A 26,811-nucleotide genomic window follows, 5' to 3' on the forward strand; every position below is an offset into this window, starting at 1 on the left:
AATAGTAAATAGGAAAACTGCAAACTATTTGCCAAACACACAAGAAGTGAATAGCTAAGTCCTCAGATTGTAAACACTGATTGTATTGTATCATAGAAGGAGTCTTATTAAATGAATGCCTGTAAACTTAACACGGAGAGTTATTTAAATTGCATGTACAGTTACTCCCTATTGAATACACATTGGTAAAACAGCAGCATGAATGAAAATCTTTGTTTTAAGCTGGCAAGTGTGCTTTTCATTAATATTCTGCATCAAAATATAAGGAATGATGCATCCACTAATGTTGATTAATATGGCTGCTGTTTCGTTGTGGGGCTTTGAAGACAATTTAAGCACCCAGGACAAAGGTGGGTTGGTTTAAGTCCCAAGAAATTCAGAAAGGAATATCTTTAGAACTAGTACTGTATCATGAAGTTTGGGTCTGAGTTCAGAGACATCTGCCCAAACCAAAACCACAGATCTAATCTGTTATTATATTCTTAATTTATGAAGATTTTGGAGATAACTCATATTCATGGTAATTTAAGCTTTCTCCTCTGATTTTTCCATTGTTTCCCCTTCTCTGTTGCTCTGTATTCCTCCTATCATATGTTCCAAGTTGTCCTCTTTTAGTACCTTCCCCCTAAGCTAACACGTTTGGGAATTTAATTTTTCTGAGTATTTACAAAACTAATATTGCTTTTTATTTGCTTCTTTAATATTACTTAATGGCAATAGTGCCAAACAACATAAAGAATACAGAAATTTTTAAAGTGTAATAACTGCCTTGCATATTTCATAACAGCCTTGCATGTTTCATAGTAGTAGTAGTAATAAATCATGATATACTTATTTAAATGTGTTAAGATGCACTGAGACAAGGTGGGTGAGGTCTAATACCTTTTATTGGACCAGCTTCTGTTGGTGAGAGAGAGAGAAGCATACAGCTCCTGAAGAAGAGCTCAGTGCAAGCTCGAAAACTTCCCTCTCTCACCAAAAGATGTTGGTTCAATAAAAAATATTATCTCACCCACCTTGTCTCTCTAACACCCTGGGACTGACATGGCTACAACAAGTTCATATGACAATTAAAATGCATTTATAGTACATAACAAAGCAACACACTTCAGGTGTACATAGAAAAGATGCTTTGCAACTTAGTGGGTCTCTTTTTGGCATAATATATTGAAGGTATTAAATCTCCATTTTAAAATTATAACTGACAGTGAAGGATTATAATATTTTACATGCTGAATGGCGAGTAGATCTTCTGTGGCAATTTATCAGTGGGCTACCAGAAAGACTGCTTTTATTAGTCCATCTGGAATTTTGGTGGATCCCAGGGTTTCAAGTAAAACAGAACTTCCCAAATTTCTCTTTGTCATAGTAAACGCTGTGGACACTAAAACCCTTTTAATGGATTTGTCCATAGCATAACAGTAGTGCATCAGTAAGAGTCAATTTTCTTAAGATGGATTGAAACAAATAGTACGGAAGCCCAGGATATGCTGAGAAAAAGTACTCTGAAATTTGTTTAGTTGGTTGTCTAAGATAATCAACTGAAAATGAGCTCTCAGTGCAATGCTGCGGTTAATAGGGCTAACGTGATCCTTGAATGTATAAGTGGGAATTTTGAATAGGAGTAGGGGGTGCTGTTAACCTCCATATGTGGCATTGGTGACATCGCTACTGGAATAATGGATCCAGTTCTGTTATCTGCACTTCAGAAAGGATGTTGAAAAATTGGAAAGGATTCAGAAAAGAACTAAAAGGATTTAAGGTCTGGAAAACCTGCCTTACAGTGCGAGACTTAAGAAACTCAATCTATTTATCTTACCAAAGAGAAGGTTAAGAGGTGGCTTTATCTTTCAGCCAGTTACCTACATGGGGAGAAGATTTCTGATAGGTGTAAGCCCTTAAAATTATATTAAAAAAAAAAAAAAAGTCATAACAGGAGCCAATGGCTGGAAATTAGATAAATATGGGCTAAGAATAAGGAGGAAATTTTTAAGTGGTGGTAATTACCGTTGGAACAACTTACCAAAGCATGAGAATCCTCCACCACTTGCTGTCTTTAAATCAGTACTGGGTGTCTTTCTAAAATGCATGCTTTGGCTCAACCACAAGTTATTAGACTGGAGGTAGACACTACTGGTTGAAATTCTATGGCTTGTGTTATGTAGGCAGTCAGACTAGATTATCATAATGGTCCCTTCTGGCCGTAAAGTCTATGGATCTGTGAATAATTTAGAGCCTGTCCTGCTAACCCTTATGTACAGGTAGTTGCATTAAAGTCCTATGAGACCACTTGTGTGAGTAAAGGTTGTGGGTTCAGGCCTAAAGTGAGTAATCATTATCACTTTGTGCGTTTAAATTTATTGATAAAACTATAACATGTTCACCTTAAGCTAAGACAGTATTTTCCAAGTTAGGAGATATTTTTCCAGTAATGTTCTATGTCAGTATCTTGAATTATGTTGTTAATTGGTGAAATACAAGTTTTTTTAATCCCCTGTTGATCATGTTTGTGGCTAAACAGCATTGCTGCAGATCAGAATGGAATCAGCTTATTCAAAGCAGCCAATTTTAAAAAAAGCTTTCACTATACTGATAAGAAGAGAGAGATTTATGTGTGGCTGAAATTATAACTGTTAACTTTTTAATTAGCACATAAATTAAATCATCCAACAGTACTATGTAGGTCTAATTTGGCATATCAAATGATCAGCTTATGTCAGTATTAGTGGCATGTGTTGTGTGGCTAACTAGTTTAAATCAATCGATTTTTAAAAAATCATTGTTTTTGATTAACTTTTGATAAAAGTTGTCTGATTAAGAGATCTCTATTATAATTATGATGATTGTTGTTACTAATCATTTACAGTATGGTGATGCCCAAAGGCCCCAGTCCAAGTCTGCTTATGTACAAATCTGCTGTCTTAATAAAAAAGGTTTTAATGAGAGTTTTACATTTTCAAAGTGCTGCAGACATCACAACACCTATTCTATATGGTGGAATTGAGTCTTTTCAGGTAGGTGACCTGGCCAAGGTCAGAAAGGGGGAGTTAGTGTCAGAAATTTGTGGCCCCAGTCACGTGTTCTCTGTCTGTCTTGTATGTAAAACCATGTCAGACAGCATTAAGAAAGTAGTTAGTTTAATATAGATCAGTTTTAATCTGAACATGGTAGATTGACTTTAAAAATAAACTGGTTCCTTAAAGTCTGGATCGGTGCAGGCCAAAGTCATATTTGAGGCCATTCTTCTGACTCTAGAGGGGTATTTGTGATCATACACTAACTTCTCATCCCACAGCTATTTCCATCTGTATATTGGGTGTTTGTTAGCTTGTGTGACTAAACTGTGAATTGTGGCTCTACCATTCAAGTTATGGAGAATCTTTGTTTTGTGATTCCCGAATTCGTGGGTGTTCTGGAGATCTTTGCAGTGACACATGGAGAAGGAGATTGTTGAAAGGGCAGGCAACAAAATAACATTTCTGCCCTTTCTAAAATATGCAGATGCATAAAATACGATGCATAAGTGAAAGCATCCCTGAAGGTGATGTAATTAGACAATCTTCACACAGTACATTGTTAGAGGTCTTCCTAAGCTTATCACCAACAAGGAACAGTCTTTCTAGAATGAATACTTGAAGCAGCCACATACTCACATTTATATATATATATCTTGCTATAGTCAGCTATGTACACTGCTAAAAGGACAAAATGAGGTTTTTGGGATTTTTTTTAGATATTTTTGACCACTCCTAAAATATTACTGCATCAGCATATTCTCATTTCTCTGAATGATAACTGTCCACATTTATGATGTCTTGTGTGTTTCACTGTATGCAGTGCAGGTCAAATAACAAATGGGGAATAAAAGTATCATCCTTTATTCATTGAGCACTCAGAAGTATGGCAGGCACCATTCAGACACACAAAATACACTATGCCTGAAGAGCTTACAATCTAACATTAAGACATCATTCAACGAAAAGGAACAAACAAAACAGGTTACAACAATGTGGAGCTGTGATAACTCAGATCATTTGTGCAGATGTGTAGATGTTTTTAGTGAGCGTAAAAGCATCTATATACAGTTTCTTAATATTTTTTAAAATGACTTTTATAGGTAGTTTATAAGATAAGAGATTTTGTGAGGGATAGGGAAAGGAACTAATCACCGACACCTTTGGAATCAGGGTTACGTAAGAGGGAAAGAGACAGGGAGGTTGAGATGAGAAAGGAAGTAGCACAGCCAAGGGGTACTGTCAATGAATAGGAGGATGGCGATGAGGCATGATGCTCAGGAAAGCTGGTGACAGGCCTCTAGTGGCCAGGTTAGTCATGTACTGAAGTTCAGGTAATGACTTCAGGAGGAATGAAACAGAAATCAAGAGATTGGCTGCCCCCTGCAGTATCTGCAATGGCATTTGGGGATGACAGGACATTTTTGAACTCTGCCATTTATACATGAGGCAGCACCTTCTGAGGCCTGGTATTTTGCAAATAGGGACCTTGGTTCCATGTGTGACATTTTAAGGGAGGGTGGTCATAACTACCCTTGGATTTTTTTTTTTTTTTTTGCTGTGTTAATGTCTTTGTATTCGTCTTTTTCCGGATTGAATATTGAAAGTGATGCCATATTTTAAAATGATGGGGTGAAATCCTGTTCCCAGTGAAGTCAGTTGGAGTTTTACCATTAACTTCAGTGGGATCAAGATTTCATGGTCATCAAATCCCTATCTTCTACATGTAATTTCAAAGATCCTAAGGGTAGAATATTATGTAGAATAGTCTGTCATCAAGACGTGGGAACAGTCAGCACTAGTAATGCGGATATGATATGAGTAGTAAATATCCGAATATGTTCTTATCAGTTAGAGCAGAGACTTGGGGAGTCAGGATTCCTGAGATCTAGCAGCAGAGTGTTATTGTGCACATTTTGAACAAATTGTACCTTTCCATTAGCTTGTTATCTTAAAATTGTGACAGAAGTCAAACTCTGTTCCTGCAACGTTAGAGTTGATGTTTTACATATGAAGTAGGAAATTAAATGATTTAACCATCCCTGTGCTTTCATACCCATATGCACTATTGTTAGTGCTATCACTTAATACTTCTGTATATGTACAGTGTTACAGAGATTACAGTTCGCATGTTGACATTGTTTCTTGTGAAAAAGAAAGGGAAAGGAAAGGTGTGCTAGTAGATTGATATTCACATTCAAGTTTCCACAGTCCTCTGGAATGCACACTCAGAACTTGACACTGGTGGCATGAGAGAGAGAGAAAAAATTAGAGATGGGGTCCATGCTGATAACTATCTTACAAGCAGGGAAGTTTAAAGTTTTTGCATGACTTTATATATACTTTGAGCATTCACCTTAATGAAATATTTAAAAACTCTTTGTATACTATACGTAAGCATATGTTGTTTTAAATGCCCTACCTTAAACATGTTAAATGTCTTGTCTTCAGTAAAGACTGTGCATGACAATTAATTAATATTTTTAAGAAAGTGTTAAAGGCGCATCCAGAATAATAAACAAAAAAATCTCCAAACTGGTTATTTTACTCCATACCTGGATAAAACTGATGAGTGAATATTAGCAGATTACAAAAACCAAAATCACTATCACCTGCGATTCTACAGGGGAACAGCAGAACTGATCCCACTTCATTTCCAGAAAGTTTGACAGTGGGAAATTCCTTCCTTTCTGTTGGTTGCATCAGGTGAGATACTGAAAGGATTCAAGTTCTTCCTCCTGTTGAGAATCCTGACAGGTGTGATGTGAACATAACATTGAGAATAGGCACTCCTAAATTTTAACTATAGGTCTCCCTTGGGCAAGTCACTTAGCCTTGCTGTCTCTATTTTCTCATCTGTATAATGAGGATAGCATATATTTATAACACAGGGGTATTATGCAGGTTGATTAGCTGATATTTGTAAAGTGATATAGAAGAGCTATGTGTGTTTCTCTCCATCAGCTAGAAGGAACCTGATCCTTACTGGAACTGTTTGAAGGCACAGCCACCAAAACAGACTTAATTTCTGATACCTGATAGTATTGTTCTAGGTATGTACAAGCATCAGTGTCCTGGTAATGCTCTCCCCACTGGACACTCACATGGCAGCTATATTTGGATCCCACCATGCCAGATCCATGTGCTCTTAATCTTTTCTTGGTCTGTTCTCTTGGTCTGTTTCTTTGGCCTCGCTAGCACACTTCTTGGGCACAGGCACAGCCTGTTACTCCTTCATAGAAGTGTTATCTTGCAGTCCAGCTGTCCTGTGCCCCCAGGACCAGTGCTGGCCTCCCAAGACAACCCAGTAAGTTAAGCACATCTCTTTCTAGAACTCCAGCCTTGAAGACATTCTGGTGTACAGTTTACCTCTTCAGGGATGTGTAATGGATGAAGCACATAACACACAGGCTTTGTAAAGTTTCTATAACAATTACTTTTTACTTTAGACAGCATAAGAGAGCTGTAGATACAGACAAAACAATAAAACATCTACACAGTAGTTCCCAACCTTTTTGGTTTGAGGGCCACAGATATCCTTTTTACAACCCTAAAGGGCCACCAGTCTCTGCCAGCAGGTCCCCCCTCCCCCCTTCCACTGCAGCCAGATGGAAGGAGTTCAGCAAGGACCGTCTTCCTGCTGCAGCAGGGAAACTGCACACATCCTGTAGTCCTGTGCACGCCACCTGGGTATCTAGGCAGTTGTTCTCGTCTGCAGCCAAGGAGACGGAAGATCAGTGCTCCCCTTCCTATGGCTCCAGCAGGAACCCCAGCACCTATGGACCCAGGCAGAGCACTTTGCTCTCTGCTGGAGGTGGGAGAGAAGAGCACTGATCTCGCCTCCCTGAGGCTCCAACAGGGACCCCAGCGCCTATGGACCTAGGCTGAGTGCTTTGCCGTGCTCCCTGCTACAGCCAGAGGGAGGGAAGCGCTGATCTCCCATCCCCTTGGGTGCAGCAAGGAGCCTGCACCAGTCTTTTAGCCCCACGGAAACATGCACTGCCTGGGTCTTTAGGCAGCAGCTCCCTTCTGCAGCCAGCAGGGGGGGAGCCGCGGGCCACTTTGAAAGCCCCTGCGGGCCACTTTTGGCCCCTGGGCCACAAGTTGGGAACCACTGATCTACACAACCTTCCCTGCTTCAATTTCCTCACCATTCTGGAGTATTCCTTTGACTTAAGTCAGAGTCCCCTAGGATGTCCAGGATCTCTTCCCCTTTTCCTCCCACACAGCCTTGCTTTCTGCTTCTGGTTTCCTCTCCTTCTTTAAAATGGCTGGAGTGAGAGAATCCTCCTTTATAAAGTTCAGTCCCCTCTGTTGTGTGAGCCCCCCTAACCCCTCGATCAGTCTTGTCCAGATTATCAGCATTCCCCATCTGGTGATTGTTGCCTGGTTATTAGCACACGGGGCAGAACCAGGTTTCTTTGCTTTGGCCACCTGCGTTGTCCAAGATATTTCTATTTGAGTAAAAGACTGTCAACATTCAGCAACTCTTTGGGGTTAGCCCTGTGTCACTACCTCTTGGAATTTCATCTGAAGATGGAGATAAAAAGATAGCAGAGAAGGCAGACTAGCCTTACAGTCAAAATGGAGTTTGTAGTCCATGTGTATATATAAGGAGATCATAATCTCAAACAGCATTCATAAATTGTACATATGCAGCGTTGTAGCCGTGTTGTCCCAGGCTATTCGAGAGACAGGTAGGTGAGGTAATACCTTTTATTGGACTGACTTCAGTTGGTGAGAGAGACAAGCTTTCAAGCTTACACAGAGCTCTTTTTCAGGTCACATTTAAGTTGTACATAGACAGTTTCCCCAATCATCATAATAAAGATTTACTTAGCATATATTTTTTATCATTTCATTAACAACAATCAATACATTTTGTAAGATCAGGATCCTTTATGCATTATAGTGTAATCAAATTGTCATCTTTTCCATTATTTTTCAAAAATTTTCTCTCTGTTTAGTTTCTATTTATGCTTGCCAGTCTCTAGCTGTTTCAGGCCACCTTTCCTGTTCAGGTTAGTGGTCAACAGAATTTATGCTATGTAAGTTTGAACTCAAAAATTCACCACAATGTCTATCCTATATTGGCAGTAACCAGTCCCAGGAAAACACAAGATATTATACTGTGGATAAAGATCACGATATAATATCTTGCAGTTCTATAAGACTTTTTAATGGACTATCTCAGATAACTTTACAATAGAATATGCAGTCTTTTAATAATTTTCATATACTTTTAATAATTTTAATAATTTTCAGTGCTAATGTGGACAGAAGAACTAATGGATATAAACTGGCCATCAGGAATTTTAGACTTGAACTTAGATGCAGATTCCTAACCATCAGAGGAATGACGTTCTGGAACAACCTTCCAAGGGGAGCAGTGGGGGCAAAAAACCTAACTGGGTTCAAGACTGAGCTTGATAAGTTTATGGAGGGGATGGTATGAAGAGACTGCCTACAATAACATGTAGCTGATCTGCCACAGGTAGCAGCAAATATCTCCAGCAGCTTATGATGGGATACTAGATGGGGAGGGCTCTGAGTTACTACAGAGAATTTTTTCCTAGGTGTCTGGCTGGTGGGTCTCATCCATGTGCTCAGGGTCTAACTGATTGACATATTTGGGCTCAGGAAGGAATTTTCCCCTTGGTCAGATTGACAGAGGTTTTTCGCCTTCCTCTGCAGCATGGGGCAGAGGTGACTTGCAGGTTTAAACTAGAGTAGATGGTGGATTCTTTGTAGCTTGACATCTTTAAATCATGATTTGAGGACTTCAGTAACTCAGCCAGAGGATATGGGTCTATTACAGAGTGGGTTGATGAGGTTCTGTGGTCTGCAATGTGCAGGAAGTCAGACTAGATGATCATGATGGTCCCTCCTGGCCTGAAAGTCTGAGTCTATGATTAGTTCTAGCATTATAATATTTTCCGGAGACCTTACTGTGCTAAGTATTGTACAAAAGTATATGAAGACATAGTTCCTGCATTGAAGAGCTTACAATGTAAGATCAGTGGACACACTATTTTTTCATGACAGATTATACTCTTGTTGGGTAAATTACAAAGATCTGAGAACTGGATGATTACATTATTAAATAATTAGCGCACTGTTGCTAGTGTCTCCTTTTTTTTTTTTTTTTTTAATTTAGTTATGAGGTTTGCCTTTTTTCTTTTGAAACCTTCAATTCTTCATATGATTTGGATACCTCTGAATACAACGTCTTCATTAGGATCAAATCAGATTTGTTTGTTTGTTTATTTGTTTTTTAAATATTCCCTAAGAAAATCTGACCTAACGCCCAAATCTAACTGTAATGAATAACATTATTCTCACATTGTCATAGATCAGCATAAGGTTTTTTGTTAGATGAGTAGGATAAATATTTGAAAATGTTTTAGCAATTAACCTTTTACAATAAATAATATACAAAAATTTGGGCAGTGGGCGGTAGTGATGTGAAATTAACAAAACATAATCTTACCCATTTATTTAAACACATCTGTCTTTTATGAACATGTCTTGTTAACTATCCTTTGCAATGCCTTACTGGTGCTTCTTGAATAATTTGTATAAACTATGCAGTACAGATTCCTTATTTTAGCACTAAGACTTACAAAGGCTTCTTTTAGCAGCCTTTAATTTTGTACTTATGTATGTGACATAGCCTGTGGCTGTGATAGCTACTGTGAATCTGCAGTTGTTTTGGGATGAAAGAAGAAGGCAGCTGGAAACTCGGTAGCTACATCTAGCTGTCTACCTAGAGAAGGCCTTGATTTCAAGTTTATCTAAACAAGCTCGACTAATCCCAACTATCTAGGGGCATCCACTGTCAAAACAAGCAGCATGGCCCTAAGGCAAACACAACCATACAGAAATGAAGGCAGGGACTTCCAATACTCCAATGACTACATACTGGAGGCTTTTTTTTCCCTGAAAGAGGGTAAGAGAGGTAGAATTTGCATAATGCCTTTTCATTGGAAACTTTTGGAAAGCTGACAGAGGTCCAGCTTATAGCTCTGTAGCCACAATACAGGGTCTATAGGAGAATCCTTGAATGACCTAACCATATTGAAAGGAAAAATGAAAGCGCCCAAGTATAGCCAAGTGAGAGAGGAAAAGAGGGCTGCTGCATTGTCTAACATCTGCTCTACTTCTCGTTAGTTTTGTTCTTTGGTATTCTATGTGGACTTTGGAGAAACCTAAGACAGCCTAACATGAATCCTATAATCTTCCTTCTGAATATTTATGCAGTGTGCCAGCCTCTAAGCTGTCCTTTGCATCTTACTACTTCCCCCTCATTTTCATGCTCTCAAATGAGGCCAACATTTCAAAAGCTAAATAAATGTTTGTGAATGTTTATAAAAGATTTGCATAAATTTGTCTTTGTTTGACAAAGATCACTTTTTTCTTATGCCAGTTCTGAAATTTTTTAAAGGTTTCAGTGCTTGTCTTGACAACAAAGTCCTGCCTCAGAGAACAATGATAGCTGATTAAGTGGGTATGTCGTTGTGGCTGAATAGAATATTTGAGACGGCATTTAAAAGGGCCAATCATCTGAAGGCAAAATTATATCATTTATCAAATATTATCCAAAGTATACATTTAAATCTATGTTTTTGGTACTGTATAATTAAATTAGCCTTTTGAAAATGACAAAAATCTTAGTTCTAGAAGCGTGTAGTTATATACCCACAGCTAACAGTTTTCATATAAATTCACGCAAATTCAAAGTTGAAAAATTCCACACCTTTGTTTCTAAATCTCAGAACCGTATTTATGATTTAACACTATGGCAATTTTTACAGAGTTAGCTGTTCTCATATTAATATTTCTCATCCATATCAGTGCATTCACTTCTATGATTACCACAGAAGTGGATTTGATCTTTGTAAGTTCATTGTTATTTTAAATATAATTCTTCAACTTCTTTTCCTAATTTAAAATTGAAAAAAGAGTAGAACATCTTCTGGACAGATGTAAACCTTTGTGTAATGTGTATTAGGATTTAATTTTATCATGAGCCAAGAACAGATTTTAGCTAAGGGTGGATTCTTTTTTTTTTTTTTTTTTTTTAATTTAGAACATTATTTATTTGGGTGATGGCAGTGTGAAGTCTGTGGGACGAGCTGCTAAAATGTTTTAGCTCAGTGTTACTCTCAGGTTGGTGCTAATGAGAAAAGTAATAACCATTTCTTTTTTGTTCGGTTAGTTTAGAGGTTTAAGTTGTTATTAAGGCACAAACTACTGCTACTTCTCTGACACAGTTTTTATCACATCTGCTAGGCCTGTGTCCCAGGAGGAGTTGTGTAGAGCAGTGAATTCAGCATAGGCCCATTATCTACTGCTTTTGCGTATATTGTAAAAGGAGCGAGACCTCAGGGAGGCTTGGAGCCGCCTTCCGTGTAATGTCCAAGTCAGATTTGAAGGACTGGTGGCAGGAAAGCTTTGGCCTTGGGGTGTGAATTCTAAGAAACAGAGGCACAATTAAGTTTAAAAAATTCAAGGATTTTGAGCTTGATAATGAAAGATTTTTTTTTAACTAATGCAAGCAGAAAAGTTGCCCATCTGTGCACATTTTTGTGAGTGTAAAATATTTAAATACTAACTGCTTTTAATATGCGTACAAAACATTATTTATTTCAGTGCTCTTTTCTCTAGCTAAGGTTTTTTTTTTTTTGTTTGTTTGTTTTTGTTTTTTATAGCACCATCCTGAGGGCAAGTGATGGCCTACACTGAAACGGTGTTATTATTTCATTCCAGTACCCTTTTTTCCCCTTCTCCATCACCATATAGGAAAAAGGAATCCATGAGATTTGTAGAAAGCTTCCCTACCCTTGCTTTCTAATTGCATAAAGAATTAAGAGTTAATGGATTTTAAAAAAAAGTTTTTAAGGAAATGGATGAGCAACTGCTATAAAATTATCTTGGAATATTGTTTTTATAGCATTGTTTTGATACTACTAAATTAAGCTCATGAAATTAATGCTTTTAGTCAAATATTGCTGTTATTTGTCAGAAAAAGCTCTTAACATGACTGATTACTAATTTTGTAATATTCAAACTATCCTAATAATTATTTTTAGTGCTTAATACTGCTACTATGGATAAACCTGGGCAGGTTTTTCAATTAAGCCCCTCTCTTCAGAAGTTTATAACAAAGGCAGTGAAAAGTTACTGTAGGCTGAAATTTGGCATAAAAAGTGTTACTTGGTGAATATGTTTTAAAGAATTTTCTTTTTAAAGAAGAAGGGAGGGCAAAAGAAATATATTTCACTCATACTGTTTTTTGCATCCAATACTTCTCTTAAAAACGAAACTTTGCCAGTGGTGTATTTCCAATGTAAACTATATACGTTGCTGTTTTTGTTGTGGTTGTGATACCAGCCATCATATGCAGCATGTTCTCCCTTAAGTTTGAGAATAATTTTTACATCTTCATATGCTAATATTGCATCTGAATTTTTACTTAATTACATAATTACATGTTATTACATTTAAGATTGTTAATAATCTGTAATCAAAATAATGTAACTTCAGAAAGGGAAATGTGTATTATATAACATAATAAACATAAAAAACTCTAACAAATGCAAATAAATTAAGTCTCAAACCTCCGTTTAACCCTCCTTTATTACTTCTATCAGTGTTCGTTTAGGAAGTGACTGAATTTTTAATAATATGGGCTTGTCTCACAACACTGAATATTCTTTAAACTGAGATTTTGATACATGACTGTCTTTTTGTGTCATTTAAAACAGACACATTGTGAAGTGTTGTTTTTTAATAACTCTTTAACAAAAGATAATTTGTTTCCAAATTACTTACTGACTGCTTTGGTTTGGATTGAAGTGAGTAAAGAAGTTAAGGTTCAGGATCCCTTTTGCTGGCAGGAGCATTGGTATGAAGTTTACATCGACTTTGTAGGCTATATAATTTATAGTGCTCTACATTGTTCTGAACTCAGATGTTATTTTAAAACTTCCTTTGGGTTCTAAATAGGGTTGTCATCCATTTTAAGTAGTATTTTGGAGTATTTAAGTTGTATTTTTTAAGTGTATTTTGGTGAGGTGGCAACTGAAATGTTTACTTTTTAAATCTGTTATTCTATCTTCGAGTGATTGCTCATATGCATTCAAATATAGGTGTGTGCGCGCCCCGTGCACAGATTCCCGGAACTTTTTTCCCTAGCAAGTCCCGCTTATTCCACACTAGTATTTAAAGATATAATAACAAATTGTTATCTTAAAAGAATACTGAGAAAAGTTGACTATAAAAGTAGGGTAGGTATTTCTTGTGGCTCTGAAAATAGATTACAAAAATAGCCAAATTTATTTACATTTTGTACAAAGAGTATTCAATTTATTAATAAAAGTTAACTTTTCCAATCAGTGTACTTTAATGTGTTAAAGTAGGATTGGCAACTCCATTAGAAAATGTTAACATTTTCCCTGTGCTTATAGTTGATATTTAATATGTGTGCTTGGGAGCAATTTGTAAAACTTGTATTTTAAGACCACTTTGCCCCTCTTTCTTACAGCTATGTTTTGCTTTTAATTTGCACGTGGACAGTAACACTCGGAGTTTGTAAAATTAAATTGTTTTGCTATGTTGTCGGCTAAAATGGCTCTTACCAAGTCACAAACAGCCACCTCCTGGTCTAGTCAGGTTCCTGTTCTCATCCTCCTTGATCACACTCTCCTCCTTGAGCTTCCATGACACTCCGATTTCCTGTTCTCCTCCTGTCTCTCCAGCTGTTTACATAGTGTCTCCTCTTTTCTCCTTCGGTCTCTCGATCTGTCCTTGAACCCCTCTGGTTTTCCCTCTACACTTTATTGGTTGGGGGAAATTCATCTGTGTTGACAGCTTCAGCTACCATGTCTGCCTGAATGATTTGCAAATTATCTTTGCGCTCCCAACCTCTTTCTCCTCTGTTCAGTTTTGCTCCTCCGACAGCCTTGCCAAAATCTGATTCTGGTTTAAGGTCAGTGTGTTAAAACTAAATTTCATACCTTCCTTCTCCCTCTCTTTTTTTAATCATTGGCTCAACTATTCTCCCCATGTAACAGGTCATATTTGTCCCCTCTTGCTCATTCTCCTCCAAATCCAGATCACTCCTAATTTTTCATTTTTATATAATCTCAAAATTCCATACTTTTTCTCTCATCCCACGGCTAAAACCTTGCCCACACTTTGGGTAATATCTCTTCTCAACTTCTGCGTCTTGTTTCTCCCTGGTCTCTCGGTTGGCTCCCCTTCAGTCCATCTAAGTATAGGTAATTTAACCATCTTCCTCCATGTCATTTCCCTTTTCTGACTCAATTCACTTTCTCCAACAGGTTCAAGCTTCTCGTCTTCACTTTCATGACCTTTCACCACTCCCCTACTTCCTATGCCTCTGTTCTCATTTATTCAAACTACTGCCTAACTCAACTTTGTTTCCATTTCCTACTTATCTGTGTGTCTTTTTCTGTGGAATATCCTATGCCTTGAACAGTCTGCCTCTATTCTTGCAGCAAACGTACCAGCCTTGTATCATCCAAGTTCATCCTTGGAACATATTTTAATGCAAAACCTTCCAATGTCAATCTACAGATTGCTGCAGTGGAAGTAGGGTGTTAGGAGGGCAGTAAGAAAATGAAGAAAACACAATATCACTTAAAGGATTATAGAACCCCAGTCATTGTTTTGTAGCACATAAGAATGACCATACGGCATCAGACCAGTGGTTCATCTATCCCATTCTCTTGTCTTGTGACAGTGGCCGGTGCTAGATGCTTCAGAAGGAATCTTAGATGATAAACTCCATGGGCTATGTACCTGGTCTTCCTCTATGTGTTGGACAGAGATTATGAAAAAGTTGTTTAATAAATACTAAATAACTTGAAGAAATAAAAATCTGAACTACTAAATTATTATAATTAGCTACATCATCTGTGCATAAACATTTCCAGGGATTAGCATTTTAACATGGGATGTTGTGTATTGTTGGTTTCACTCTGGATTAACAGTGTAACTTGTCAATGAGGCAGGTACTAAGAGAGAGATTTGCAGGATGTGGTATATGGAGTTCCAGTAGTCTGTTGTATTAAAACTTCTCTCTCAAAAGTTTTTAAATTCAGACAGATATAACTAGAAACTGTTGTGGTGAGATGTTTACATGTGCATGATACCACAATACAAATTTAATGGGTAGACATAATGGTTTTGTAAAAGCCATTATGATCCATTAGTTAAGTCTACCTTAAAAATGTGTAGACAGTAGCAGTTTCACTATGGTTTATCCTGTTTACTGAACACTCTCTGCCCTTTTTGTTATTGTTTGGTATTACTTTTTCTCCCCTCCCTCCCATTATATGTAATCCCACTCAAAAATCGAATCAAAATCTATCCTGACACAATCTAAGAAATACAGAGTTAAAGTTGAAAGCCCTGTTTAGATCACTACAGCATGTGCAGAACACATGGTACCAGTATGCAGTGTCGCATGCAGCTCAGAGACCCATTCATTAAGGAAGCACAGGGCAGTACTTTAAAAACAAAGTTTCAACATTAACTTGGAAATTCCTTGCATTTTTTTGTTTTGTTCATTATAGTGATGTCCTTTTAAATGTTGGTCTGTGAATATTTTTCCTAACAGTATTAACACCAGTTGAGAACTTGCCTAAAATCGCATAAAGCATTAGTCCTGTTGTAAAGACATAGGGACTGTTTGTAAAGCACACTGTTTTCTCAGTGCAGATTAGTTAGGCACTTTTTAGCTACAAAATGCAATTGTTTGTTAAAATTTCATTTGAAAAAGGGAAAGAAAGGAGTTAAGTCTGTTTGTAAAGCTTTTGTGATGACTCTGGGAAAAGGCACTACAGAAATGCAAAGTAGTTATGTTACCTGTGATTATCTTTGCAGGATTCTCTTCTAACCCCTTCCCCACACACATGCACACAACCTGTATGAAATGTTCAGTCTGATTATTAATGATTCCAATTAATTTAATTGAAATCAGCCTTCAAAGTTTCCCTTCCAGACAGGACTGTGATGAATAAAATTGTAAATTTAGAACCTCACCTGGCTTTGTCATCTAACGGTTGAGAAGTTTAATGCTGGAAGGGGGAGGCTGGAGTGTTCTGTACTAGTCTGGGAAGTGCTAGTGTTCCTTCCACTAGAGAGCTGCCTGCCTGTCCTCCTGGCCAGGAAGCAAAGGATGTGAAAAATGAGCATACAAAGAAGGGTTTAAAAATGTCTGTCTGAGTCAATGTACATTATGCAGTAAGTGTATACTAAATTCATAGATGATCAAACTAGGGATGTAAAAGTTAGTTTAATCAAAAACCCATTTAAACATTCCAAAAATAGAATGTTTAAGCGGTTAAACGCTGGAGGGGGAGGGTAGCTGCAGCTGAGCTGCTCTTGCCAATAGGGAAGCACAGAGCCCAGTGCTGGGGGATAGTCGCAGCTGGGCTCACCCTCCCCCGCCCCCCATGCCACCCGCATTGGGCTCTGCACCTCCCCCGCTCTTACAGGGAGCCACCCAGCTGCAGCTACTAGTCTTCCACAGTGCTGGGCTCCGCAACCCAGATCAGCTGCGGCTACCCCGGCACTGGGCTCCACACCTCCCCCCTGCTCACGGGGAGCCAGCCCCCCTGCGGCTACCCCGGTGTGCTGGGCTCCACGCTTCACCAGCTGCTCTCGCTGGCGGGAAGCCAGCCCAGTTGCTGCTCCCCTCTGCCCCCCCCCCAGTTTAAACGGTAATCAGCTGTTTAAAACGTTTAAATAGCTGATTACCATTTAAACGGTTAACCTTTTACATCCCTATATCAAACAAGTATTTGTGTCAGCAAATTCAAATTTATTGCACATAAGTCGTTTAATCTCACTTTATTGAATAGTGTAGGATACAAGCATAAACTCTCTGTGAACAGGGTACATGTTTTAATGTCTAATAACCCCTACTTCCCATATATCTTTAAGTATAACTGGGGAGGAGGGCATTCAGAGACTTCCTCCTTCACAAATTGCCCTGTAGTACGAAAGGGCTCAATGCTGTATCCATGTCTCATTTATTTTGAAACTTTGCTTCTGAAACCAAATTTAATCAATGAGCTCTGTGTTGTCTCCGATAAGTTGTGTGTTGGCTATATTGATTGGGGAAGATTTTAGAAAAACCGTATGGGGTTTATAATGTCAGCAGTGTTTTGATTATGAAAAGAGTTGGAACCTGGGGACATGGAACCAGGTGGTGTATATCCTAAAGCCAGTGGTGACATAGCTAGGCTGAATCCCTCCTGGGACACAGTTCATGCCCTGCACTTTAACTGTGGTGGCTGGCTGCTAAAGATGCACTTTTCCTCATTAAAATGTTAAAAATCAAACTGCATATAAAAAGAATTGTGAAAATATATACTTGGGGATTGATCCAGAAAACTGGCACCTGATGCCCTTGAGACCTTGGTTTTAGCTGTTGAATCATTTACATTTTATCCACTCAGTTGTACTTTTTTAGATCTTGGGTGGTGTTGGTTGTTAGGGAGGGGAAAGAAGGCATTTGTGCATTTTTTCTATTAGAACATAGACATGAGGAAGTAGAATAAGAAAAAAAGGCTATTGATACCACCTCTATTGTCTTGCATGTGATCTTAAAATAAATTATAAAGCAAAGCAAGTATTACAAGAAATGTTAGTTTTTGTCTTAATGCTCTTCTAAAACAACTCTTATGGGAATTTATTTTACATGAACATTGCTGACTTTTAAACAGAGCAATGTACAAAATACACACTAATAAATATACAGTAATTAATATGTAACTCAGAGCAAAAATTTAAAAATTCTTTTAATATTATTACTCTTTGCCTCTAAATGACCTTTGTTTTTAGAAATGCAAAACTATTTTAGATAATAACTTCACTAATTATGAAGATTTTTTTTTAAAGAGTGTATCTGTGTATTTTTAAATTTAAACCTATGTTAGTGGGCAGTCCTCCTCTTCCCCCACGCACTGTAAACTAAGACAAATGGATATGCTATGTAATGTGTGACGGAGTTTATACTTTATACCCAGTAAACAAATTTGAAATTTATGGCTGCAAAATGTTGTACGAGGTTGATGATTATTATTATTTATTATTACAAAGTCACAAAAGGATGATTGGACACAGTTTCTAACACGTGAGGCTTCAATTTTAATTCTGTGCTTTGGAAGATATGCAATACCAAGAAAGAAGCACAGGTTATGTTCTGAATAATTTGTGTTGCATTGTCCCTGTAGAAACACAATGCTGATAAGATGGTAAAGTTTGTTACAAATGTGTTGTTTTATTATGTGGATATTTCTACTTGCAAGTATAACAAATATTAAATCTTATTTCAGCATGGTAATAGAAAGCAATATATTCTACCACATTAGGGTAACTATGATAAGCTGTTTAAAAAGCCTGGCCTACTATCTTTTTAACACTGTATATTAAAATTATCTCTAGCAACCTTGCAGTGTTCTTGCTCTTAAAAATAGTAGTTTTGTAAATACAGCCATTATGCCACGCAGAATATTTATTAATTAATAAGGCCACTAAATATACAGGCAGTCTAGTCCCCTGCCATTGTAGTTTTGAACCTATCAGCAGTCCATTTAGGTTTACTACTTCATGTAATGGATATAGGCTTTACGTAAGATTTAGATTTGGAACTCATTGGGTTTTTTATGCATAAGCAAGGTAGCAAATTGAGGGTCAGATCTTGCTATCAGATCTTCACAGGTGGGTGGATCCCTTGAAGACAATAGGACTCTGCAGAAGGATGGAACTGCTTAACTGGATCAGATTGCAAAATCAGGATAATATTTTATAAATAGAGCCCAGTATTATTTATACAGATAACAGGTTACAGTTTATGTATAATATTTTCAGAACTTGGGGCCAACTCATAACCTATAGTTTCTCTGTATATTTCTGGTTGAGATTGCAAGGAGAAAGAGGGAGAGATCTGAATGCTTAACATTGAATTTTTCAACAAATCCTTCCTTTAAAAAAGATATTTAAATATTTTTATTAATCATATGCCAAGAATGGAAATTGCCCTTATCAGTCCTTACCTGAATTCTTCTTAGTTCATAATTTATCATAATTTATCATACTTTCGGTTAGCAAGAAACCTCCAGAAGGGTTCAATGTGAACAATTGAGCTTGAAACTGTAGTAAAGAATGGGATATGCTCAATTGAGTTATGTAGAAGAAACATGTTCTTATGGGGGAAGTCAATATGCTTTCTGCTTCATTGAATCGGTTATTAGATTGATGTGGTTTATTTGTTCAATGAGGAAATTGGTTTTAAAAATAAATGAAGTGAGAAGCATCAATTCAGTTGGCAGTGATAATTTATTATTGGTCAGAAAGTTCTACATTTGTAAATCAATCCTTTATTTATCAAATTGGTTATGATTTGCTCTAGGCAGTCTTGTTTGAATTTGAAGTAAAAAGAAAAATCTTATAGTTTTGAGATTCAAATATGAAGGGAAAGAAACTAGGCAATGAAATTGCATGTGGAAAATGTTAGTAAACTAATAAACATTTGAGGTGGATTTTGTGTTAGGGAATTCTAGCTTTGAAAGGATATCATTTTTTTTTAATGTGGGATTTCTTCACCTGAAAGTCTTGAAACACACCTTTCTATCTTTCTACCTTTGCACATTTAATGACAATGCTTCTGTTTAGTGAATGAGATTTTTTTAATAATTAAACATTATATTATGCAGTGCTGAAGCTTTCTTTATTAAAGTACAACGTATAAATAATCAATTCTGATAAAATCCATTTACACTTCAGACTTTCATTACTAATAGATAAAAGCAATTTTTCTTTAACATTTCCTATTAGACTATGGGTTTTATATTTTATTTGTCCTATTGATGTTAGGAAGCATTTTGTAATCCCACAGACCCATGTTCCTAGGTAACAAGCAAAAGCTGTGCCAGCAGAAGCGGTCCTGCCAGGCCAAACCCATGTGGTTTGGTGTTATTCACTATGATCCATATGGTCAGGCTAGAGATTGTCCCCAGAGGGGTGTTAACACTCAACAACCCAACCTCCTCCTTCCCTTTGGAGCTTTGTTGGATGGCTCCTGCTGCTTACCCATGTGTGAATCTTGATTAATTTTTCATTTTTAATGAAGTTTGATCATGTTTATTATTTCACATGATTGACTGCCTGGTACTCCTTCCATGTAATTGATAAAAAGAATATTTCTTCATCTGTCTCCTATTTCTTCAGGGCAAAATTGTGAGATTATATACTGTGGTTAATGTTAGATTTATTGGTCCCATTAGATGTATAAATTATCTCTTTTTCTCTCCACAGGAAGTTCTACAGACTTTGACCAAGTTTTGTTTCCCCTTCTATGTGGACAGGTAGTGTTAGATTTTCAAACTTTACAAGAAAAAATCTTGTCAATAAAACTGTTGCAGAAAATAAAAACCATACCATTCTTAATGTTCTGTCTGTTTGACTGTGATTTAAAGCACCCAAGTGCAAATTATAGTTGCAATATCCCTTTTTCCTGCGGATTTTATGGGCATTATCAAAAGAGTTTAGAAGTTAGAACTGTGCATTGCCAGCAGTCAAAATGCATTTTGTTCTATTTTTAAACAAGATTTGGAAACCAAAATTAAACTTTGTTAATTTAATATATTCTAAGAATGGTTAATGCTAAGAATCCCTTAAGAATTTTGGGGAAAGTTGGCAGTTGTCTTGTGGATATTTAACATAGTTTGTGACTTGTTTAAGGAAGTTAAATGAGGATTAGATTACTTGGCAAGTTAATATTTTCTATTGGAAATATTTAATTATTTTATTTTAAAAATAACAGATACTAATTGCTTTTGCTTACTTTTTGAAGGTAGAATTATTTCATGGAAATGGTAAATATTCATATTCTGAAATGATACACCTCTGTTTGTCACACAAAAGCATCAAAAGATTTGTTGACAGCATTAGTTTCACAACAGCTAATATTCTGTACTTTTTTGATAAGCTAAAACTGATGTTAATCACAACTACTAGACATTATAAGAACATGTTTTGCTCATTTCAGTGGAATATGCATGGTATCTACAATAGGAATAAATTTTTCTGCATAAATTGTATTTATTTGCAATTTGAAGCACCTTTATTTTTCCTCCAAGCAACTGTTCATCTATCATTTTTATCCCACAGGCCAACCTGAATATGTGTGATAACTCAGTATCTTCTTTTTAAAAGGAAAATAAATAAAAAATCTGTTGCTGTGGGCTGGGAGTAAATATAGAATGTAGATAGTTTTATAGCATCCATATTAAAACTCACTTTTATTTAGAGAGACAGTGGGTGAAATAATATCTTTTGTTGGACCAACTTCTGTTGGTGAGAGAGACAAGCTTTCAAGTCTCTCAGAGCTCTTCTTCAGATCTGAGAATGGTAATTCTGTGTGTAAAACTCTTGTGGCTCGAAAGCTTGCCTCTCTCACCAACAGAGGTTGGGTACAATAAAAGATATTACCTCACCCACCTTGTGTCTCTAATATCCTGGCACCAACACGGCTACAACAACACTGCATACACTTTTATTTAGACATTCTCAACAGTTACTAATTAGTAACTTAATCATACATGCATGCACAGATTGAGTGGGTACAGAATCTTTTAGTCTCTAGGGCACTGACTTGAATATAGGCCAGTTCAATAGTGACTAGAAGTTATTATCATTGGAAAGCTCTTCACTGGCCTTTGTGAAATTAGTTGATCTCAGTCCAGTTCCTGGAGTACAGGTGTCCACATAATAAAACCACCACCACAGTTTGTCCTCCTTGCTGGTAATCTCGCTGAATGAGCTATGCAGACTGAGCTGTCCTTTCAACCCTAGCGGTGGTCCCTCCAGCTCAGGGCTGAGAGACATTGGTGAGGCACTGCTAAGGGGAAGCTTGCACTGCTGCTGCCTGTGCAGTACCTGACCTGGATGAATAGAAGATTCCAGTCTCCTAGGATGTCAAAATGAGTCTTTTCACCAACATTAAAAGACTTAACATTTTTTCACTTAAAGGACAATCTCTTAAACACTACAGACACTTCTGCTATTTTGCATTTACTGTTTTGACTGATCTTGCTTCCCCATCTTTGTAAGAGTGTCATGATATGATTTTGTTTTCCTATGTTTCATAATCATTACACATGTAGAAAGGCGGCTTCATTTTTAATAGAAACATTTGTGCCTATTTTGCATTGACATATTGAGGCTTTTCATAATAAGATTTTATTTATAATTGTGAGTGGTAATATTGATGATTGTTTTTAAGATTTTTAAAAAATTTTTGTTATCCATTTAATTTTTCAGTTGATTAAAATTATGGATTTTAAGCACTTTGTGTTTAAATGTTCACAGTTGCTCATTTATGCAGGGTCAGAAAATAATTATTTAATGACAGTAGATGTTGAGATTAAAAAAGTTAAAGCATTGTAACAGTTAAGACACAAGTTGTCAACATCACTTGTCAAAGTATAGAAAATAAATATCCTTAAATCAAACTCTCTCAAGTAGCATTTTTCTTACTTGCCTATTGGTAAAATTATTAGTGATGCAAATATTTTTTCATTGGTTTGCCTGTGTATAGTGAAATCGATGTTTACTGACATTTACCGATAAAAGTCTAATCTGTCCACGCCTAGGCATGTTGCCTCTAGTTTTCTTGTTTTTTCAATTATGTAATTTTAAAAAAAAAAATGTTAAATTTGAAAATTGATATATTTTGTACAAATGCGAAGAACAGAACAAAAACTGAATCTTTGATTGGTTGAAATTTGATTCAGCTGTTTTCTAAGTGTTTAGTCCCACTCTGAGTGCACTCTTATATCTCCTAAGATCATAGACACTTGATATCAGAAGGACCTTTTAAGTAGACATCCATTTTCTGAGGCCAGTGAGAGAGTGTTTTCCTATATCATATTAAATATTTTCTCCAATTAAATGACTCAAGTAAATGGGTTTCCAGTATTCTACACTGTATTTAGGAATGCTCATATGTTGAGGATGTGACAAGTCATCAACATAAATGTAAGAGGGTGTGTACTGCTAATTCTCTTCCCTTTCCCCAACCCATAAAAATATCAAGTAGCACTGAACAAGTGGTTTCTGCTTATGATGTTAATTTTAATTTTAAGAATGAATCGCATGCAGAATCTGCACCTCTAATCAGTGTAGCAACCAATTATAAAAGAGAGAGAGAGAGAACACACATTATTACATCAGTGGAACTCATATATATTAAATGTAGGTTTATAATTACCTAAGAAAAATGAAAAGATACTGTTGATTTGTAATTGTAAATTGCTTTCTTGGACTTTGGCTACAGTCAAGTGTCAGGTAAATATGTAGTGTTCTCTCTAAGAGGCTATATCTGGAATTTGCAGGGTCACAGGCTTAATCTAATAAATCTTGTCCATCTCTAACTACTGTAATCCAACTGCTGATCTCTTTTATATTCATTTACGTACGCTGTATTTGAAATAACAGTGAAATTAGTGAACTGGCCACAATTAAATGAGTTCTGAAATTACTGCTGTAATTTCCCCCACCCGCCTAATATTCTCAGTTAATACTTTGTGGTTTGGCATCTTAAATCAATAAAATGATTCTTCCAAAAGCAGTTTCCTCCTCAATTCTACATTAGAGGGATTTTAATCTCCTTGTATGTGCCTGAAGAACTGTATATTTGATCAGATCTCCAGGTATTAGCATTCTTACTTCTGAAGGTGATTTAGGAGCTTTGTGCTTGGTACAATAAAAGTTATTCTTCTGAACAAGGCAAGGAAAAAATACATTAATCCTGCTTCATTATAGGCATTTTAAATAGTTTCCAGTTGCTAGTTTCCCTTTTTCTTTCTTGTAAATGGAGTATTAAGTTCTGTTGGTAACACTGGAGATGTATAGTGTCAGAATTTTCCAATAACTAGACAGTTACTGTGTTCTCTATAGAATGTCAGTGATCATGTAGTTCGAGATTCTCCTGGAGCACCAGAAAGATAGTATGATTTTGTGTGTTTAGGAAGAGATGCTGACATAGGGTATCAGAGATGCTTCATTATTGGAGGATGTAAACCTTTCAGTCATTACCTCACGGGCCCAAAGTAACAGTATTACAATTTGGTGGTAAAATTCTTTCTATGATAAGGGACACTTTATCTGTAGGAATGTCATATACATGATTAAATCTGTAATTTAAATACATAGACTGCAAGTATTATACATTAAACTCTGACTTGTGAGAGTTTGAAACACTCAGGGATTTCTGCAAACTTTCCTCAGATTTGTGCTACTACAACTGTTTAGAAAATGGGTCTCAACAGCAGGAATATGTTGAGTGACACATTTGTGATGTCCTGTTCTTCCAACTATGCATTTATTATTGGTGTCACCTCTTCAACAAATACTGAGTAGCCACGGAGCCTCTGAAGGCAACATCTGTGACTCTCCAAAGTTCTTTTAGTTTATGCATAGCAATTTCAGAAAACTAGGTATCAAAAACTAAAGAAGTATTCAAACTTTTTTGAGAGCACATCTTCAGGATGATGACAAATAATTCATTGAGACTTTGAGGCTAATCACAAGCCATTGAAGTGTAGATTATGGACTTCTAATTGTTAAACTGTCTTATTTCGTACTATTTGTAACCTGGGAAGTGTGCTGAAGGCTTTACTGTGTTTTGAGGCATGCTGTAATACCTTCAATGCTAAATTTGCACTATTGCCATTAACACGCTCCATACTGGAGCATCCATTTTCTACTGAGTAGTTTGAAGTATCTTCAAAACTTTGATGTGCCTCTGGAAAGGAAGAAAATAGTGCAGTATAATTATACTGTAAACATGAATCTATAAGAATGTGAAGAATTTTGTAACCGCCAAGCTCAACATTAATAGCCTTTTTTTCATACATGCAACAGGAATGAGGCAAAAATTACTGGTCATAGGCCATAAAGTCTCAAGAGCTTTCGGAAACGTTCATTTTGAGTTGTACTGACTGTTTGGGAGGTGCAATCTAATTTGTTAATGTCTAAATTACACTCATAGCATAGATAATATTAAATATTATCAACACTGTAGCTGAGAACACATCTGAAGTAAAGGAAACGTAATGATCCCAATGGACAAAATCATTAACTCTGTATCCTGCAGCAAGTGGGGAGAGGAGCTGATTCAATCTTCACAGGTTAGGAAACCTTCAGTGCACAAAAGAAGAATATTCTGGCAGGCAGGTTGAACTGCTTGTCAAATGGACGTTATAAGTGAGCATTAAACCAAGATGACAGAGACAGGATACATCTCAAATGAAGGACAAACCACTAAAATGTATTCTTCCCCCCAGAGTTCAGAATAGTGTTTTACAATGAAACTTTCTGTGTACGAAAAATGGCCAAAGGCCACCATGCCATTATCTGTCCCTTGGGGTTAAAACATATCTAAATCACTTGCCTGTAAATGCTCAGTTGAAATGTAAAGATGGGAAAATGCATAATACTAATATCCCTTCTATGCCCAGGCAGTTGACTATTCTCCAACTGCTGGAGATGGCCAACCCCAGTGCAATCAATCTTGGATCATGCTGAACCTGCTCTCTAAAGTCAGGAATACATCTGTCTGTGGTTACTTTTAAAATCTTTTTAGCATTTATATTTACACAGATGGAGAGGGGATATTGCGGTGCTTCGTCCCATCAGTTATTAAACAGGCCTTTTTCCATACAGAATCAAAGCTTTGGACCCACTGTTGTTGATGTTTGCTATTAGGAGAGAGCATTTTTAGGCTAGGAAATTTACCATGCTCTCATTTCTTTACTGTGGCACACCCATCCTTGATCTGGGGGCCACTTTGGCATTCTGGAATCCAAGTAAGCTAAACATTCTGCTGCATTTGTGTCATTGACTCTATTGGGCTTGCATGATAAAGAACATCAAGCTGGCCTGAGTGTCTGTTTTCTCGCAGCTGCTTCTCTGATGCACAGATACTTTGTGAACCATTCAACAATGAATATGAGGAAGCAAATGCTTAAGGCTCTTTCTGTTAGTAACAATACACTAAAATGGCTATTTCTTACACAAGTCGGTTCTTGCAAGCTTCCTGTAATTTTTTAGTGGCCTAGTTCAGAGGTCTAATATGTAGGTTGTTTTCAAAATATCTAAGTTCTGGATGCTTATGCTCTTGGATACCTAGATAGACTTTCCTGCCTAACCCTCCTGTCCTTGGAGATAGTTTCTAGCTTCTTCACAGATTTGCATCCATATCTTCCCTCCTCCCCCCAACATAGCTGTAATGGAAGAGCAGCAATGCATAGATGTGGATTTTTCTTAATAATGGCATGGAAGAAATGATTCCCTTATTTCCTCAAAACATTTCAACCTCTTTGTATTCCAGTGAATTAATTGTTCCAAACTTGTGCTGTCCTGAACTTCTCTGCATCTAACTATTTCATTTAAGGGACACTGCACAGGGAGTAGCTGAAGTAATATGATTTTAGAATAAATAGTATTTATAAAGCTCAAGAATTCTGATTGCTTTAAACTTGTGCAAGACACATCATGAAAATAAAAGTACTTCTGGAAGATGCTTGCATGTATCTGCTAAATTTCAATCAGTTTTGTATCAGCTGGGGTTTTATGAAAAGGTGAAGGGAGAATAACAAGAGATGGGCAGGCTGTGGTCTGCCTTGCTCTTGGAGAGTATTGAAAATAATACTTGTTCTTGGAAAGTCTAGAAACTAGGTAGGTTCCAAGAGATTCA

The 26,811-nt window shown here is 36.8% G+C and overlaps 1 protein-coding gene across 5 annotated transcripts in view; it reads left to right on the plus strand.

Moving 5' to 3' along the window:
- Positions 1 to 26,811, plus strand: part of DENND1A (DENN domain containing 1A) — a 339,130-nt gene that overhangs the window by 71,110 nt on the left and 241,209 nt on the right. For 4 of the 5 annotated variants that reach the window (XM_067541721.1, XM_067541722.1, XM_067541718.1 and 1 more), the window contains exon 4: positions 20,367 to 20,416. The exons of the other annotated variant lie outside the window; for it this stretch is intronic. In XM_067541721.1, coding sequence (XP_067397822.1) covers positions 20,367 to 20,416 — 50 coding nt within the window. The remainder of the gene's footprint in view (positions 1 to 20,366; positions 20,417 to 26,811) is intronic. 5 annotated transcript variants of the gene reach the window in all.

The sequence above is a fragment of the Emydura macquarii genome, unplaced genomic scaffold (genome assembly GCF_026122565.2).
Source record: "Emydura macquarii macquarii isolate MOO-44397 ecotype Brisbane River unplaced genomic scaffold, CSIRO-AGI_Emac_v2 contig_691, whole genome shotgun sequence".
In the NCBI taxonomy this organism is placed as follows: domain Eukaryota; kingdom Metazoa; phylum Chordata; order Testudines; family Chelidae; genus Emydura; species Emydura macquarii.